The sequence below is a fragment of the Bison bison genome, unplaced genomic scaffold (assembly GCF_000754665.1).
Source record: "Bison bison bison isolate TAMUID 2011002044 unplaced genomic scaffold, Bison_UMD1.0 scf7180017845565, whole genome shotgun sequence".
Taxonomy (NCBI): Eukaryota; Metazoa; Chordata; class Mammalia; order Artiodactyla; family Bovidae; genus Bison; species Bison bison.
In genome coordinates, this window is record NW_011476138.1 from 15948 (window position 1) to 31570 (window position 15623).

Here is a 15623-nt window from a genome sequence, read left to right on the forward strand (position 1 = left end):
CAGCCCGCCAGCCCCAAGCACGCCCACCCCCTGCCCCTTCCCACACGCTGCTCCCTCTGCCCGACGTGCTTCTGCTTGTCCCGCTTGCCACGACCAGCACAGACGCTGCGTCCTGAGCGCAAGCGTCCCTGACAGGCCTCCCTGGGCGGGGATGTCACCCCCGACACAGGGCAACGAAGGAGACGCCACTGACTTTAACGCCACACACGACGTATTTAGGAGTGAAGAGCACGCCAGCTGCGGTGTGCTGTAAGATGCTTCCAGAAAAAAGAAAGTGCACACAACCAACCACGGACACCCTGGCGGAGGGGTCTGCAGAAGCCCCTCATGCGGCTGAAGGTAAACAGGCCTCCTCTGAGCCCCAGTGTCGTGTACACGTCTATGACACACCCCCAGCAGGCCACAGGGAGGGCGGGGACTGCTCCCCACCCTGCAGAGCCCGCAGCCGGCGTGGAGGAGACTGCGGGCCCAGGCCCTCCTGCTGCTCGCCTAGAACCGGGGGCAGAAGGGCAGGGCTGGCTGGGAGCTCGGGGTGCTTCCAGTCTACAGGTAGCTAGAGGCCAAAGCAAAGCAGGTACCCGAGCGCCACCGGAAATGCGCCAAGACAGGAGACCCCACCAGCAGGCTCGTCCCTCCGAGGGTGAAGGGGTGCACCCTGGACGGGGTGGGGCTGAGCCTGGGGGGCATCAGAGAGACAGCGGTGTGACCCACGCACCATCCCCACGTGAGATGTACATGAGGGAGCCACGCTCTGGCTCCAGACTCCTCTAAGATGGAGTCACTTCCTCAGAAAGGGGACGGGGTCCCCCAGTGCCGGAGCTGGGGGCGCAGGGCAGACAGAGTCATTCCTCGGGAAGGGGACGGGGCCCCCAGGGCCGGCGCTGGGGTGCACAGCCGCGCCTCACCTTGGAACACCTGCGGGCTGTTCCTCAGCAGCGTCTGCAGGCCCCCGCACTCCCGCTTCAGCCTCTGCAGCGTCTCCCGGTCCAGCTCCCCGGCCACTTCTGCCAAGGACAGGCTCCCTGTGCGAGATGGGGTTGCCCCCAAACATGAGAGCCGTAATTGAGCCCGCAGCTCCTCTGCAGCACACGGCCAGTCGGCCCCTCCATGGAGCACGGCCTGGAGGCTCTGGGCCCTTCGAGGCCCCACGTGGAGCCCGTCCCCCGCTTCCTCCTTGTCCAGCCTGGCCTGCCTCTGCAGGGTGCCCCGAGGAAGGGGGTGCTGACCCCCAGAACTCCTCAGAGGCCCCGGGCCTCGTCCATAATTACCTGGCAATCAGCCACCTAAACTGGCCCCCGAGAGGCTCTCCTGGCGAGACAGCCACAGGATCGGGGATCCCTGGAGGGGACAGGCTCGATGGTACTGCCACACTGCACAGACACGGGGGATGGGAGGGGTGTGGCGGCGAAGGAAGAAACTCGGGGCTACGCCCTCCACGCCGGGGGCCAGGGGAGACCCGCTGTTCACCACCACTGGTCTGGCCCAACCACGGGGCCAGCGGGCAGCAGCCCTGACTGACGGCGGGGCCTCGGCCTCCTCCCCGAAGGGTGAGCACCCCGCTCCCGGGCAGCCTCACAGAACCCTCCAGTGGCGACAGGCGCCTTCCATCAGCCCGTCTGAACACTCCTGATAACTTGATCCCTGGCTCTTTAAGTGAGGAAGTCAGTGTTACTCGCTCAGTCGTGCCTGACTCTTTGCGACTGAACCCAGGTCTCCTGCACTGCAGGGAGATTCTTTACCGACTGAGCTACAAAGGGAGCCCCCTGGCTCTTTCGAGAGCCACAGATTCCAGCACGCTACTCACCCTATGAGAGCAATCAGATACAAACATCTCCCTTTCACCTCTGGCAGCCAGCAACCTGGCTTTCTGTTTGGATCATTTCAATAAATAGACAACAAGGAGCCCTGGACCCTGAGACTTCCCCGTGGCCTCAGCTCCCTCCTCTGAGGCACCGAAGTTCTGTGTGTTAATAGAGCCACAAGGAAGAGGGTTTTCTAACGAGCTTGTGAGAAGTCTCACTGCTTCCTTAAAACACACTTAATTTAAAAAGACCATACGGTTTCAAGGTGGCTCAGATGATAAAGAATCTGCCTGCAATGCAGGACACGTGGGCTCGATCCCTGGGTCAGGAAGACCCCTTGGAGAAGAGAATGGCAACCCCCTCCGGTATCCTTGCCTGGAGAGTCCCATGGACAGAGGAGCCTGGCGGGCCACAGTCCATGGAGTCGCAAAGAGTCAGACATGACTGAGCGACTAAGCAGATGTACACATGTACATATAGTTTCAAGCTCAGTCTGAAGAAGAGAACAAGGGAAGGAGCTCCTGCCCAGCACCCGGGGGAAGCCCAGGCTGGCGGTTACCTCCTCGATTCCAGGCCTGCGCACTCCCGCCTGCAGGACTTCTTCCCAGTAACAAGTGCGCCACTTGCAAAACCACTCGGTCCACAAACTCTCGAGGAAGGGCGGCGCAGTTCCTCAGGCGCTCAGCTTTCTCCCGGGGCTGAAATCCGGACATCCAGAGTCCTTCTGCCGGGGCTCCGGCCCCTTGCTGGCCGGCTCCAGCCTCCGCTGTGTGCGCGGGCCGGGCGTCCAAGGCTCCATGCCCCTTGGGGCCAGGGGCGCTGCTGGGAGCCGCCCCAGGGGGCGGAAGGGCAGGACCCCTGCTGCAGGGGCTCCCGGGGCAGCCCCGCCTGCTGTTAATGTAGCGGGTCCTCTCCTCGTCCACGGAAGCCTCCCTGGTGGGCGGATATGTCCTGGACTTCCCGATGAGACAGACCTGCACAGGGAGAGCAGAGAAGGGCTTTAAGAGGTCCCAGCGCTATTTCCCCACGTAATTCTCTCATCCTGGAGAACAAACTCCTCAAGGCTTAGGGACCTATGTTGACAGGAATCCTTATTTTACAAACGAATACCAGCATCAGTGACCTCAAAATAAGCAACTAACAGCAAAAGCCCACAGAAAACCTCACTACTCAGACTCCCACGGCGCCTAACAAACATACAGGCCAAGGTCGCCTTTACTGAGCCAACCGGTCTCGCCCCATCTTGAACACGTTGCTTGTGTCAGCCCTCGCTGCGCACCCCCCGCCCCACACACAGACCCTGACGGGAACCCCCAGAGCCTCGAGGGGCAGCCTCGCTGGTGGGGGGACCATGTGTGCCCCCAGCAGAGCGCCGGGCACTGCATGGACGCCCTGTTCACACGGCACGTCCCCCCTGTGCGGCCAGACGTGGGCTGCCCTGGAGCGAGAGGCCCGGTCTGCAGATGCCGCCGCGGGGACGGTGTCTCTGGAAGTCCTCCGAGGGCCTGAACCTGACGCAAGTGCCTCCGGTCACATCGGAGCCCATCACGGCTCTGCAGCCGCGCCACCCGCTGACTGTGCCACCCCGGGAAGGGGACGACCTCCGTGTGCATGGAGTGAGAGCACCGGACCCGTGTTCAGTCCTTGATTAACGGCTGCTGCCTGTGGACACCGATGCTTGCATCCAACCCCCGAACCAGACCATCTATATGAAAACTGAGGCTCGGAGAGGCTGAGCCAAGGGCCTGTAGTCTCCAGCTCCCAGTAACGGCAAATGCAAACTGTAGGATCCCTGCACACACGACCCAAGCTCCGTGTGCTTGCGTGCTAAGTCGCTTCAGTTGTGTCTGACTCTTTTGCGAGCCCACGGACTGTAGCCCGCCAGGTTCTATCCGTGGAATTCTCCAGGCAAGAACACTGCAGTGGGTGGCCGTTTCCTTCTCCAGGGGATCTTTCCGACCCAGGGATCGAACCTGGGTCTCTCATGTCTTCTGCATTGCCAGGAGGGTTCTTTTACCTCTGGCGCCAACTGGGAAGCCCAAACGCTAGCCAAATTCAATTCCAACCTCAGAAGGCTGTGACTTGCCAAGATAGAGGGCATTTGACAGGATGACACGAAGGCTCTAAGGTGAGTGCTAAAGGACGTTTCCAAAATGATTCTGAGCAGCGACAGCAGTGGTGTGCCTGAAGCCGACTGAGGAGCCCAGCACCGCCTGGGGGCTGCCGCTCCTCCCGGGCTGGCAGTGCCTGTGCCGGCCCTGAGTGCGCTTACAGCAAGTGGCAGGGCCCGAGTTAAGCTCCATCTCCACCTTTCACCGCTGTCAGGCCGTGAAGCTGAGATCTGGGTGACGGGCTTTTGTGTGTGCGTATTTTTTTAAAAGCACTGACAACCTAGAGTCTCACGGAAGAAAGTGATCAGAGGTTAACATAAATCCGATGTCAACACTTGCCCTGACTCCCAGAGGTTCAAACCCCGAGTGGTGAGCAGGTCAGCCCCGACCATCTGGCAGGGTGACAGGCAGTGCAAGGGTCAATATCTCCCTGGACAAATTCATTTCAAGTAAATCTGAATTAATGAGGCTTTTAAAGAGAAAAGTTGAAATCATTCTGAAGTTTGGAAGCAATTTCAGCCCATTATTTGGGAGTCTAAGTCCATGGTGTTGCAAAGAGTCGGACACAACTGAGCAACTGAACTGAACTGAAGTCAGAACTTAAAGCGTTCAACCTCCGGCAGCACCGAGCCCACAAACCAAAGCTAAGCTGACTTGACTCTGGGAGGTGCCCAAGGGCCAGTCGCCGCCTCTGGGGAGGAGATGGGGACCAGGCGAGGGCTCCTGCGGGGGCCACTGGCCTGGAGACGGGGGTCCAGAATGCCTGTGCGGGAGGGACCACAGGCATGCAGTGAGCCCCGGAAGCCGCCAGCGCCATGCTGGGGGCCGCCGGTCAGAACCCACACCTCTGGGCATCACCGACTCGTCTACAGGTCTGTGACCAGGACAGCCCCACGTTTTCCATCTAAATGCCACACATGCCCGCAGAGGACAGCCCTGGTGGCCGGCACACACCCGCTTGGTGGAAGGGATCCGAAGACAGTCTTCCTCCACGTGGAAGCCGCAGGCCGAGCCCACCTCGGTGATGAAGTCCAGGTACCCTCGGTACTGCGTCTTGCTGCTCTGCGTCCGCTGGAACTTCCCGACGAAGTCAAAGAAGCAGCAGGGCAGGACGAAGAAGCGGCAGTCGTAGGAAGACCTTCAGAGACAACCGGCGACACAGACGCTCAAAGTCCCGAACAGGCTCGGTGAGGAAAATGCCGTGGAGAGCCGCACGGCGGTGGTGTGTGGGGCAAAATGCGGATGGTGTGCTCCTGGCTAACGGTGCTTTTTATATAAAAAAAGGAATCCCAGCTTTCCTCAGGTTAAATGCTAGAAACAACGTAGCACAGTACCTTTTCAATAAAATATGAGTGTAATTACTTTTATAAAAATACTTTCTCTATTGCAGTTGTGATCATCAGCTGGAACCTGACACTCCCTGAAGCACTTGGACACTGCGGCTGTGGACACGGATCTCAGAGGCAGGCACCACAAGGTCACGGTTTGCTGCTGGGCCTATGCTATTCTTAAAAAGTCCGTATTACGCTTCGGGAAATAAAGTCGGACAGACAAATACTGTGTGCTATCACTTGTATGCTGAATCAAAAAAACCGATAACAAAGCAGCAGAAAATAACAAAGAAGCAGACCGACAGATGTACAGAATGAAGCAGTGGTCACCATGGGGAAAGCGGGGGTTGGCGGGGGGAGCAAGGCAGGGGTGGGGGAGAAAAGAGATCCAGACGACTCTGTAAGCTAAACGAGACACAGGATACGCTGGGCAGCACAGCATTTCATGATAATTTATGATATAAGATAATCTGTATTTATGGAGAAGGAAATGGCAACCCGCTCCAGTGTTCTTGCCTGGAGAATCCCAGGGACGGGGGAGCCTGGTGGGCTGCCGTCTATGGGGTCGCACAGAGTCGGACACGACTGAAGCGACTTAGCAGCAGCATTCTATATTTATATATTTTATATCATATATTTTATGATAACTACAGAGTTCAACCAGTGAGTTTTCAATCGCCACACTGTACACCTGAAACCAACACTGTACGTCAGCTGACCCCGCAGAGCGTCTTCATAACGACAGGCACCCCTCCTGCATGAGAAAATGTCCCAGGAAAAAACATCGCAACACTGGGTACAAACACGATAGAACGAATCACAACAAAAATACAACGTGAACATGTGAGCCACTCACGTTACTTTATGTTTTTAAATTTAAATATAGCCAACATGGCAACCCACTCCAGTGTTCTTGCCTGGAGAATCCCAGGGACGGAGGAGCCTGGTGGGCTGCCGTCTGTGGGGTCGCACAGAGTCGGACATGACTGAAGCGACTTAGCAGCAGCAGCAGCAGTATGCCATCATCTCGACAAGGTGAACTAGCCACATTTAAGTGCTCAACAGCCACGAGCAGCCAGAAGCTATGGGTCTGGACAGCGAGACTGAGGCAACGGGACATCCCCAGCCACCATGGTGCCAACAGGCCCACCAGCTCACCTGGCTGCGATGACTGGTATCCATGGCGTCAGCTCATCAGAATGGTTACCGATGAGCCAGTCGACGTCAGGGAAAAGGCTCTTATCGTTTGGTGTGATTGCACTTTCCTAAAAGAAAGACGCAGAACAAGACTGAACGTCTAGTCCATGAAAGCAGAGCATGGGAGAAGACAAAGGCTGCAGCCCCCTGCAGAACCACAGCTGCCCGGAGCAGGTCTCAGCCCCTTGGGGCTGTGGGTCTTCACCTGCAGAAGGTAAAAAGCTGGGCCAGGAGTGAGGAAGGCGTGTGCCCAGCCCAGACCCGCCTGAGGGCATGGGAAATGGCAGCTTTGAGCATCATTACCCGAGGAGTGAACACCACCCTTCTGAGTGCGCATCAGCTGCTCATAATTAAAAACACCCTTTTTACATGAAGGAGATGGGGGACATGAGAACTGCTTTACTTTTGGCAGAAGATGGAAGCAGGGAAGGCTTCCCAGGTGGCGCTAACTATAAAGAACCTGCCTGCCAATGCAAGAGATGGACAACACGTGGGCTTGACCCCTGGGTCGGGAAGAGCTCCAGAGGAGGAAACGCCACCCCGCTGCAGCATTCTTGCTTGGACGATCCCCAGGACAGAGCAGTCTGGAGGGCTGCAGTCCACAGGGTTGCAAGAGTCGGACACGACTGAAGCGACTTAGCAGGAGTGCACACACGGGAGCAAGAAATGGCCTGCAGAGTGAGCGGAAAGCAGGGAGGTCTGAGGCTGACGTGACGCATAGCCTGATGCATTTACACAACCTCGACAGTCAGTCAACCCACAGTCTGAAGCGCATCAATGAAAAGAGAAAGCACAGTAAGAATTTATAGACACAATGTACACCAGCCTTTGCTACTAAAATACGATCTTGTGTGAACACTCGGACAGCAAGCTTTTTCACCCATGCAACAAGCATGGGCACCACTGGGACGATTTCTGTGCTTAAGCTGGGAACAGCTTGTTTTTATGACTGAAGAACTTTCAGTGAACATCTATCCCTTCTGCTAGTTAATTAGCAGGCCTTCATTAATTACTTCATTAATTACTAAAGTCAACAGTCTCAATAATTAATCTGTCAGTAAGAACTGGAGAGACAAAAGAGTCTATACAGCCACTCAAAATCCTCCTAATTTTAAAACTGAAGAATGCAGCCCCCAAGGCAAGCAAGCAAAGCCCCACCTGTTTCAGCAAAAAGCTTTAACTGAAAATTTGAATATAGAAAACTGCAATAATTCTTTTGAAACAGAGTTTTACAAACAAAATTAAGACATTTTGTGATCATCACACTGCTGTTATCAAAAGCACATGTTTTTTCCTTAACCATCTCTAGCTTACAATCAAATGAGGCATCAGAAAAAAAAGAGCTATATCGCAGACTTGGCCTCTGAATGTCCAGACTGCACCTGTTCATGGAGATCACTTGTTCACTAGGAAACAGACAAGCGCTGAGCACTTGTGTATGGACACACACGCGCGCGCACACACACACACACACACACACACACACAATGGGGCATTAGCTAATAGCTAATAATAATAAAAAGACTGAAATAATGCCATTTATGGCAACATGAATGGAATTTGAAATTATCATAGTCAGTGCAGCAAGTCAGATAAAAACAAACATCAGGTGGGACCACTTACATGTAGTACCTAAAATACAACATAAATGAACTTATTTCCAAAACCGAGAGACTCACGGACACAGCAAGCAAACTTATGGTTACCAAAGGGGAACGGGGTGGGGGGAGCAGTAAGTTATGGTTTGGGATTAGCATGTACAGACCACTGTGCACACAGCAGAGAAGCAACACGGACCTGCGGCACCCACACGCAGCACCCTGCAGTAAGCCATAACGGAACAGGACGTGGAAAACATACCAGGAATAACCGAATCCCTTTGCTATACAAAAGAAACTAACCCAACGTTACCACTTCCCTGGAGACTCAGACAGTAAAGAATCTGCCTGCAACGCAGGAGACCCGGGTTCGATCCCTGGCTTGGGAAGATCCCCTGGAGAAGGCAGTAGCTACCCACTCCAGTATTCTTGCCTGGAGAATCCCATGGACAGAGGAGCCTGGTGGGCTACAGCCCACGGGTTGCAAAGAGTCGGACATGACTGAGCAACTAACACTTTCATACTTCAACTTGAAAAAAGAGGCCCCCAAAGTAAAAAAAGTAGAATCCTCTACCTGTCCTGCAAGGGGCACAGCATGCCAGCCAGCCCCCACAGAGACAGGACCTGAACAGACAGCCTACTCAACTGCTATCTGAACTTCCCACGTGAAGAAGTTATCTTGCTTCCTCACCTGGGACACATGGGATTGTGAAATCAACCATGTTACTCCCTTAGCTTTGATCATCAGCCTCGTATTGAATTCAGAGCCCAACTGCATGACCTGTGTAAGAATACGTGGTCCGTGATGTATCTGCAGAGCCACCCCAGCAGGAGTCCGTCCCCGCTTTCCCGGAGTTCTTCAAACCTGAGGCTTTTTAGATGTTCTCGAGTTGTAATGTATGAACATATCTCTGTTGCTAAGTCATGTCTGATTCTTTGCGACCCCATGGACTGTAGCCTCCCAGGCTCCTCTGTCCATGGGATTCTTCAGGCAAGAATCCTGGAGTGGGTCGCCATGCCCTCCTCCAGGGGATCTTGACCTTGGGGTCAAACCTTCGTCTCTTGCAGAGCAGGGAGATTCTTTGCCCACTGAGCCATCAGGGAAGCCCTGTTTGACTGTATGAGCAAGTGCAAACCCTCGTATCATAAAGCAGAGTGTAAATATATAATGAAACCTGAGCAAGTAAAGAGGTGTCGGGCAGCTGCAATCCATGTCACTTCCTCCAACCTTTTTCATTTTTGGCAACACTACTCTCAACTTTAAAAGAAAGGCGAAGAGAAAATAGAGCCTTGAAAACTTTGTTTTCTATTCACAGGTGAAATAATATATTGGGAGATTTGTTTCAAACACAGTGAGGCTAATGCTGGGGTTATGGGGGAGGGGATGAGGCAGAAGAACCACTGCTGAGCTGGCCCCTGAGTTTCTGGGATTTACTACAAGCTTCTCTCCACTTCTACAGGTTCCTGACATCCTCCACACTGAAAAGTAAACGATTCTCCCACTTGTCAGTCAGCATCCTGTCCTCATGCCACGCATCTTATCAGCTAGGGGACGAGGGCCTGGAGGCGATGTGGGCATCTGGGCAGCAGAAGCCCCCACGGCACTCCAGAGCCAAGGACGGAGCCCCAGGGCCAGGCACTCCCTTGCTGACCTGGAGGTCTGGATGAGAGGCCAAGGCTGGGAAACGCTGGAGCCCAGACCTGCCGGGCGGGTGCTGTGGGGGAGATTCCCACCTGCCTGCCCCTGAGTGACCTCCCTGTCTGACAGCTTGGACCTGCTCCGGACCTCGGTGGGGCTGACTGCAGCTCTGCGGCCACAGCTGAGACCTGGCCGCCAGAGAGCTGGAAGCCATCATGCTGTCTCCACGAGACATCCGCACATCCGCAGCCCAGCCCTGCCTGCACCTCTGTGCTCCCTTCCCCTGACTCCCTGACAACTTGTCCCTACCTAGAGGCCTCTCTTGGCCACCCTGCTCAGAGCAGGAGTACCCATGCTGCCCCCAGCCCTGACCCAGTCCCCGCAGGGAGGGCACCCACTGCCAAAGGAATGTTTCAGCTGCAGCCTGCGGCAGGCTCCAGAATGGATGCCCCCAAAGCAGGCACAGAAGACCCGGGGCCAAGACAGCACCTTCACTCCGGAGGCCAGCACCCTCCCTTCAGTATAACCGGAGGCGGGGGAGTCTAAGGGGACGTCCTCTCTTCAGTATAACCGGAGGCAGGGAAGGTCTAAAGTCAGTGTCCCTCTTTCAATATAACCGGAGGCAGGGAAGTCTAAGGGGACGTCCTCTCTTCATTATAATCGGAGGCAGGGAAGTCTAAGGGGGGCGTCCTCCCTTCAGTATAACCGGAGGCAGGGAAGTCTAAGGGCGTGTCCTCCGTTCAAGCCTCCGAGCAGCAAGCCGAGTGTGGACTGCTGTGTTACTGGCACCTCTGACTGGCCCCCCACACAGACTCTCTCCTGGAAACAACCGCACCGGGGAGCGGCTGCTGAAGTCAAGCGAAGGGACAGAGCCAGTACCTCTAGGCGGGTCTGGGGTCCGTACATGTCCCAGATTTTTCTTCTTCGGACGTCTATCCCTCGGCCTGGATGCTGAAACGATGAATTTCAGGAACCAAAGGTTAAGGAGGGAACGTCATTAGAAACGAGAGAGAACAAATCAAACGCTGCAGGGACCACTCCCTGAGAGGCGCAGGACCCTGAGCTGCTGAGAAACAGACGCTTTCGGCCGGGGCCCAGACACAACCCCGGCTACGGCGCCTTTGTGAGGCAAGGCCTGGAGACACCGCCAGGCTCACTCGCAGCCCCAGCGGCAGGGGGCAGTGGGCACTGCCCCCTGTGTGCCCGGAACCTCTCCTGGGGCCAGGGCAGCTCCCAGTTCTCACGACCTCTGCTTCACAACCAAGAGAATGGCTGCAGAACTGAGCATCACAGTTTCACACGTGTGTTCAGTCCACGGGCGCTGGCCCGTCCTCTGAGCTAGACCCCAGGCTCCTCGAGAGCAGAGCTGCCCTCGCCCCTTACCCCTTCCCACACCTTGAAATGCTGGGTTTTACAAAGAAAGCACCAAAAAGAACACCCCTGCTGCTGAAAGGGTGTCATCCGCAGGCCGCCTGTCCCCGAGGACCCTCTTCTCGTCCAGCGAGGCGGCTGCCTCACACTCCCGTGGACAGGCTACCTCCTCGACGGCGTCACCAACAGCCACTGCACCTCTGACAGCCCAGCCGCCTCCAAACCCAGGTTGCGCCGGTAGAGCAAGGCCTCGTGCTGGATGTGAAGACGCCCTAGAAAGGTCTAAAGACAGCCCCCAGCGTGCTTTACCCCCTCGCTGCTCAAGATGTGGACCAGGAGGCCGTTCCCACAGCCGAGGTCCACGAAGGACTGCCGGGCGGTCTCTCCCCGTTCGGCTCTCTCTTCCTCCCAGAGGATCTAAAGTCAACAGGAAAAACAAGGTCAGTCTGTGGTGCGCTCTGCCCCGGAGTAATTCACACACAAGGCCACGTGAGACTGCAGTGCCCTCCCAGGAGAGGCGGAGAGGCCTCCGGGGCCGGGGCCCCACACAGGCGTCGCCCAGGTGAGCAGAGGGAGGTGGGGATGGCCCACCGATCACCCGAGGTGGCGCGCGCACTGGACCTCCTCGTCTCCCACCCCGAGCCCACGCGTGCGCGTCAGCTCTGGGCAAGTTTTACACATCACTGTTAGTTCCTTCCAGACTTGTTTAAGTTCTTCTGGTTTTGTACACTTTGAGAGGCCTTATTACTTCTAAGACTGAGAGAATTACAGTTGAAAGGAATTCAGAGATAGTCTAGTCATTTCTAGATATTTCATAGATAAGGAAACCCAGACTGTCAAGCTAAAGGGTGTGCCCAAGTCCAGGTGGTCAGTGAGCTGGCCAGGAAGGCCGCAAACCTGAGTCACCTGCTGTGAGGGTGGAAGGCAGGAGCTCATCAAATGGGCCCCCAAGGGCTCCCCAACGCCAGCTGGCGTCTCCGTGTTGACTAGTAATTTGGAAAAAGTCGAATTCCTGTTGGTTCACAATCCAAACTTGTTCTACATTCATACAAAAGCGCCATGTAAAACTTAAAAAAAAATTACACGTGTATCCAACCTTGACAAGTGAGAATCACTCAGTTGTGCCCAACTCTTTGTGACCCCACGGACTATACAGTCCATGAAATTCTCCATGAATACTGGAGTGGTCAGCCTTTCCCTTCTCCAGGGGATCTTCCCAACCCAGGGATTGAACCCAGGTCTCCCGCATTGCAAGTGGATTTTTTACCAGCTGAGCCACAAGGGAAGCCCAAGAATACTGGAGTGGGTGGCCTTTCTCTTCTCCAGGGAAATCTTCCCAACCCAGGGATTGAACCAGGGTCTCCTGCATTGCAGGCAGATTCTTTACCAACCGAGCTATCAGGGAAGCCCAACCTTGACAAACAGAACTATAAAAACCCTGAGCTGCCGCAGGCAACCCTCCACCCTTCCACCCACTCAGGTCACACACAGTCTTACCAGCAGGTAGGCAGCAATAGCCACATCTTCATATACAAACTTCTCAGGGTCAGTGACTTCAGGCCACACCTACAAAATTATCAAGAGCATCTGTAAATTTTCACCCTATCTGTGTGTACCAGGACACATGGAGAGCAATGGAGTCCAAAGCAAGATTTCAGAATAAAGACACTTAGACGAGGCCACTGGACATCAAAAGAAAAGGCTCAGCTACGCTACCTGCACCCCCCACCCTCAAAGACTGAGTCTGATAAACAAGGAATCGAGGGGTGGGGGTGTCAAGGAAGCCAAGGGGCGGGGTCACGGGGACAGGGGTCAGAGCTGCAGCCTGTGGTCTGCTGGTGTCTTGCTGTCGTTCGCCAGGAGTGTCCCTCAGCTGTTGTGTCCCCATCTCCCTATTTGTAAAGCAGGGATAAAGATTATGACCTAATGACCATGCAGGATGCCCGTCAGGTTCCTTGAACCTGGAAAATGCTGGCTGTGCAAGTGTGAGGTCTCACTGTAACACCAGTAATGTGCAGAACAGGTGTCTTGCAGATGAGAAAGAAACCAATGGCCAATGTTAAAAGTCTAGATTTCTGTTTCCAGTCTAGAGGATTAGACAGTTCACACGCACCATCTCACCAAGGACAATTTAAAAAGTTGGAAGAAGAAAGGAGTGCCTCCATGAAGGTTCTAAATAGCAGGATAATGAAGGACTACTAGGCCAGGACCTGGGAGGGAAGAGGGGGGCACAGTGAGGTCAGCCAGCCCGGGACCAGAGGGTGATCCCCCAGGAATGAGCGGGTACTGCTCAAGCCTGAGACTTGGAGATGCTTTGTTATGCAGCAACAGCATACTAAGAAGGCGATGGCACCCACTCCAGTGCTCTTGCCTGGAAAATGCCATGGACAGAGGAGCCTGGTAGGCTGCAGTCCATGGGGTCTCAAAGTCACTGAGCGACTTCACTTTCACTTTTCACTTTCATGCACTGGAGAAAGAAATGGCAACCCACTCCAGTGTTCTTGCCTGGAGAATCCCAGGGACGGGGGAGCCTGGTGGGCTGCCATCTATGGGGTCGCACAGAGTCGGACACGACTGAAGCGACTTAGCAGCAGCAGCAGCAACAGTAATTAATTTAATATTCAATTATTTTTAACTAAAAAGACTTCCCTTTTGTTCTCTTGAAAAAAAAAATAACATGCCAAAAAAAAAAATTCTTTTCCATAACATAATTGCCAATGTGTTTATGGTTTAGTATGTCAAAGTACAGGCTGTAACGGGGGGCCACAGGTGGGTATATTTTGACTTAACATCTGTGTCTCTGTGAAACTGGAAGGCACACAGGAAAAGCGACGTTAGCTGGAGTCGTCTGGTGCGTCCCCTCTTTTAAATGGGGGTGGGGCCCAGACGCCTTTCCCCAGAATCACCTTGACCATGTCCTTGTACTTCTCTTTAAGCGCCTGGTAAGCCGCGCTGTACTTCATGACGGAGATGAGGGACAGGGTGCTTTTGAACCCACTCTGCCTGCTCTCCACACACCACCTGGCCAACCTGGCCAGCAGCTCTTCTCCAAGCCAGGTGGGTTTGGGATACACAGTGCCGTCTGAATGCCATCGTTCTGGACAGAAAATTAAAACAGATATGAACCTTTGAAAATAAGAGAAATATGAATAAGCAGAGCTGGTTTCAGGTCTTGTTTTTAAACTCTACATTTATTTACCAAAAGAAGATAGAAGTTAAGGTAGCTATCTATCATTACCAAATATTGTACCCAAAACACAAAACAATCTCCAACTAGCTACAGAATTTTCATCCTCTAGAGAAAAACACATTTAAAAAGCAAAAAGAATTCCTCCTCTTTTGCAAATGTTGTTAAATGTGCGTTTACATATCTTAACAAAGCCCGCTGGAAGGAGGACTGAACGACAAGGCTCCTCTCACATCCCACTCACATGCTAACCAGCCAGATTCTCGCGTGCCCGCGGTTTAATTTTTCTAGGTTTTATACATTTCACACGGGCAACCCAGATACACAGATCTGGTTCACCAAGTATTTCCTGGCCAGAAAGGTGATGCTCAGTCACCGAACTGAGGACATGCAGGCAGTCGCTGGGGCTCCCCAGTGCATGCGGACCCCTGTGCATCCTCCGCCAGCAGCGTGCAGGGCGGCTCGGCCCGGTCTGTCCAGCTTGCCGCGTGACCCGGCCCCAGTAGCACCTGGCCAGGGCAGGTGCTCGCTCCCGAGGACGCGCGTCAGGACAACATACCCTCTGGGGCTGTGATCTGGGCAGCGCCATGCAGGGGACAAGTGTCAGGATTGTCGGGCTACGGTAAAGGAGGTGGTGTTCAGTGGGGGCCCCCAAGAAGGAGCAGACGCACAGGCAGCTGGGTGGGCGGGCGCAGGGTAGGCCAGTGGGAGGGGAGGCCCGGCAAGGGGTCCCCGGCTGGGGAGAGCTGCGCTGTCATGCAGCCCGTCTGGTGATCTGTCCTGTCAGGCTTTTGCCACCAGGCACGTCAGAGGACACAGCTCACTCTCATAAGAACCAGGAGCCGCGTCTCCACTGAGAATCGCAACCAGGTGCGCGTCACCAGGCGGGGAGGGGCGGAGCAGGCCTGGCTGCTCGCTTCTCCTCCCTGCCCTTCGGAAGCGATCCTTCTGGACTCACTCGGGCCCTTCCCCTGCTCTTCCTGGGCCTCGTGCTCTCTCCCATGTGACCCCGGGGCCACACTACCGCTCACCTGCTCAGGCCTCGGGGTCATCCCCTGCCCACGCCGGTACAATGGGCACAGCCCTGCCCTGGTCAACGAGGGGACTCCTCTACCTCTGCGATTGGCAGCACTGGCCTTAGTGCATCCACCTGTCTCTGGGCCTTGCTGACCCCTGGGGCCCAGTGCAACCACATGGTGGGGAGACCACAAATCCTGCTGAAACGAGGCACTGACCAGGAGTGCCGGCCCCACGAAGGCGGCCACCAAAGCCCATCCATGCTCCACTGAGAAGGGACACATCCAGCCCCACTGTGACCCGTGCCCAGCGGGGCAGCAACGGGAAGCACCAGCCGGTAACGGCGTGGGGTGGCCAGCCGAGCACTCAG

At 55.1% G+C, this 15623-nt stretch overlaps 1 protein-coding gene across 1 annotated transcript; it reads right to left on the minus strand.

Annotated features, from left to right (window-relative positions):
- Positions 1 to 662: 662 nt before the first annotated feature.
- TRMT44 (tRNA methyltransferase 44 homolog (S. cerevisiae)) lies at positions 663 to 14102 on the minus strand. The gene is made up of 8 exons (XM_010835790.1): positions 13956 to 14102; positions 12547 to 12615; positions 11359 to 11466; positions 10558 to 10629; positions 6403 to 6509; positions 4868 to 5051; positions 2362 to 2776; positions 663 to 1022 (listed from the first exon to the last, which is right to left on the minus strand). Exons 1-8 carry the CDS (start codon positions 14010 to 14012, stop codon positions 787 to 789), a joined length of 1248 nt encoding a protein of 415 aa, XP_010834092.1. The 5' UTR covers positions 14013 to 14102; the 3' UTR covers positions 663 to 786.
- Positions 14103 to 15623: the final 1521 nt, after the last annotated feature.